This window comes from Suricata suricatta, chromosome 14 (assembly GCF_006229205.1).
Source record: "Suricata suricatta isolate VVHF042 chromosome 14, meerkat_22Aug2017_6uvM2_HiC, whole genome shotgun sequence".
Classification (NCBI taxonomy): domain Eukaryota; kingdom Metazoa; phylum Chordata; class Mammalia; order Carnivora; family Herpestidae; genus Suricata; species Suricata suricatta.
Window position 1 is genome coordinate 672,114 of NC_043713.1, and position 2,703 is coordinate 674,816.

Sequence of the window (2,703 nt, forward strand, 5' to 3'; positions counted from 1 at the left end):
CTCCCGGGTCACCCCAGCACTGCCCGTCCCCACACCCGGCCGCGGTGGCACTGGCACTCCCGGGTCACCCCAGCACTGCCCGTCCCCACACCCGGCTGCGGCGGCGCTGGCGCTCCCGGGTCACCCGGCACTGCCCGTCCCCACACCCGTCCGCAGCGGCATTGGCAATATGAATCAATACCTCCTCCAGGCACTTGGATTTAATCAGGCCCATGAATAAATTAAATTCCCTGAAGACCTAGTAAAATGCCATAAAAATTACTTTTGGTCATAATGATGTGCAATTAATTATAAAATACTTGTTTAATTTATTTAGCTTTATGAGGTCAAATCAATAAATGTCTTGCAACAGACAGATAATGTCAGACTGTTTTTCACTTTATTAAAAATCCTTTGTGCATTCGTTGCCCAACGTTGCATCTTCCTCGTTAGAGAAATCTTCTGGTCCTCTACCCGTGTCTTTGCCGCAGGCGTTACAGTCTGTGAGCCTTGACGTTATTTAAAACAGAAGCCAGCACCCCAGCGGGTTCTGGGGGCCTGAGCATGCCGCGGGCTCCTCTGTCTCCGGCCGGCTCCCCACGTTGGATTCTTGGCTATAAACTTGTCTCCCCACTTAGTAAACGAAACAAAAACAAGCCACCAACACGCTTTACCCCCACGTGACAGAAAGCCAGTTTTGCCCGACCGGCCACGTAAGCTCAGGCGGTGTGCACGGGCGTAGAACGCCGCAGCGTGACCTGGACGCAGAAAGTGCTCAGGCGCCTGCCCTCCTGCCCTCCGGCCCAGACGTGGAACGAGGGTCCGAACGGGGCTCAGGGAAAGGGCGGATGAAGGGGTGCGCTGAGCAGTGCCCTGCTGGCCCCAGAAGACGTGCGAGGTGGGGGCGCGGGAGCTGCGCCCACAGTCCGCTTCTCCGTGAGCGTCAGACCTACTCAGCAGCCAGATTAGAAAGGATCTCAGGGAGTCCGAATAGTTCATAATCTGCACGTGCAGCCTGAACGTCTCGGCAGCGGTCATGGCAGGGAGCGCTGTCAGACACGAGCGCCCCACAGCGAGCGAGCGAGCACCAGCCTGAGCCCCGCAGGGACAGCGGAGGACGAGGTCACGCGGCCGGGCGGGCAGCGCGTGTGCAGTCGTGTCTGGACTGCTGATCGGGAATTGCGATGTGGGGTTTCCACCCACGGGAGGTCAGACGCTCAAAGTCACGGCGCCCGCAGTGGCCGTGACCCCGCCCGTCTGCGTGGCCTGGGTGGCGCACGCACCGCACGTCCCGAGCGGGGCGGCCGGAGAGCTGTGTTCGGTCCCAGCACGGATACTCAAGCTTAGAAGTGTTTGATTTTCTTTTCGTGAACGAAAAAGCAGCTCCTGAGCTTGCCCGGGGTGTGTGCGCTGAGAGGCACGACTGCGGTGCCCGTTCTGGTGCCACGTGTGCGGTGCGCGCCGGACCCGACTCTGGCTGTCGGCCACGCCCCTGGGGCTGCTGCGGACGCTCGGGGGCGGGGCCCTCCGCCCTGCCCGCCCCAGCGCCCTGGGCAGGCTGCGGCTCAAACGTGCTCGGGGCTCGAGATAATTCCTCAAAGCTCGGAAGGGGAGAGAGGCAAGAAGGAAGAGGTGAAGGGGCTCTGGAGCAGCAGGTCTTTCAGGAGCCGCCTGCGGCCTGAGGGAGCTGTGGCTGGTGGCAGGATTCTTGCTGTGTAGACGCTGTGGCTGCAGAGGGCGGTACAGCTTAGCCCTCATGTTGTTTAAGTTTTATTTTCATAAAAACACATCACTCTGGAATGTTGCCGTTGAAGTTCAGGGCCGGGGCGTGCCTCTGGGCCTCCTGGTCATCGAACTCCTGTGTGTCCATCCCTACCGGCCAAGGCTCCAGTGCCCCGCTTGGCACCCGGCTCCATGACTCCTCCCCAAGACCCTTCCTCTCCTGCTCTCCCCCTGCTCTCCGTGTGGGAGCCATGTGGGACGTGGGCGCCAGGGACACTGCCTGATTTTGCTCTGCTCAGAGTTTGAGGACAGTGACCGGTGGGGGCCCGTCCCTTCTCCCGCCCCACCTGGTCCTCCAGGGGCGGGACCTGTATTTGGGGGAGACAGCTGCCCGCCCCGCTCCCTCCCTGCAGACCGCGCTCCCACCGCCCCAGGCCACGTTTTGAGGGCGTCAGCAGGCTCTGCGCCCTGTGGCAGCTCCACGGCCAGAGTGGAGAGACGCGCGCAGTCACGGGAGAGAATGACAGCGGGGCCTGGGGTCCCCGGCGGGGGGTCCACGGCTGGGAAGGCGGCGTGGTCTCCTGCCACACTGCCTCGGCCTCTGCCAGCCTCGGGCGTGGCTCGTCTGTGCCGGCCAGGATGCACGGCCCCGTCCCTGGAGGAGCAGCAGGCACCCCTCCGCAGGTGCAAGGTCTGTCTCCAGCAGGGCGCTGGTGCCGAGCGGCCTGGGCAGCTGACGGTCACCTGCACGCAGACGGGCACAGGCCGGTCAGCAGTCTGGGTTCAGGCTGCCCCTGCCCGTCATCCACGACGACTGCTTGGTGTTGCCCCCAAAAGGAGAAGTGCAGACTCAAAGCAGGGGAGCGGGGACACCTTCCCCGCACGTGTTGAAGGCGTTTCCGTGGCTCACTGGAAGCTGCGGCCAGCGGCGTCTCTTCAGGCCCCTTTCCCTGCAGGACGAGACTGGACCCCAGGACGAAGTCCCAGGCCCTCAGGCGCTCC

General features: G+C 62.7%; 1 protein-coding gene across 1 annotated transcript in view; it reads right to left on the bottom strand.

Moving 5' to 3' along the window:
- The window catches only part of ATP9B (ATPase phospholipid transporting 9B (putative)), a 184,946-nt gene that overhangs the window by 16,529 nt on the left and 165,714 nt on the right, over nucleotides 1-2,703 (bottom strand). The window contains exons 23-24 of the mRNA XM_029922755.1: nucleotides 2,586-2,651; nucleotides 2,141-2,445 (exon numbers count right to left, since the gene is read on the bottom strand). Of these exons, the coding sequence (XP_029778615.1) occupies nucleotides 2,141-2,445; nucleotides 2,586-2,651 (371 nt within the window). The remainder of the gene's footprint in view (nucleotides 1-2,140; nucleotides 2,446-2,585; nucleotides 2,652-2,703) is intronic.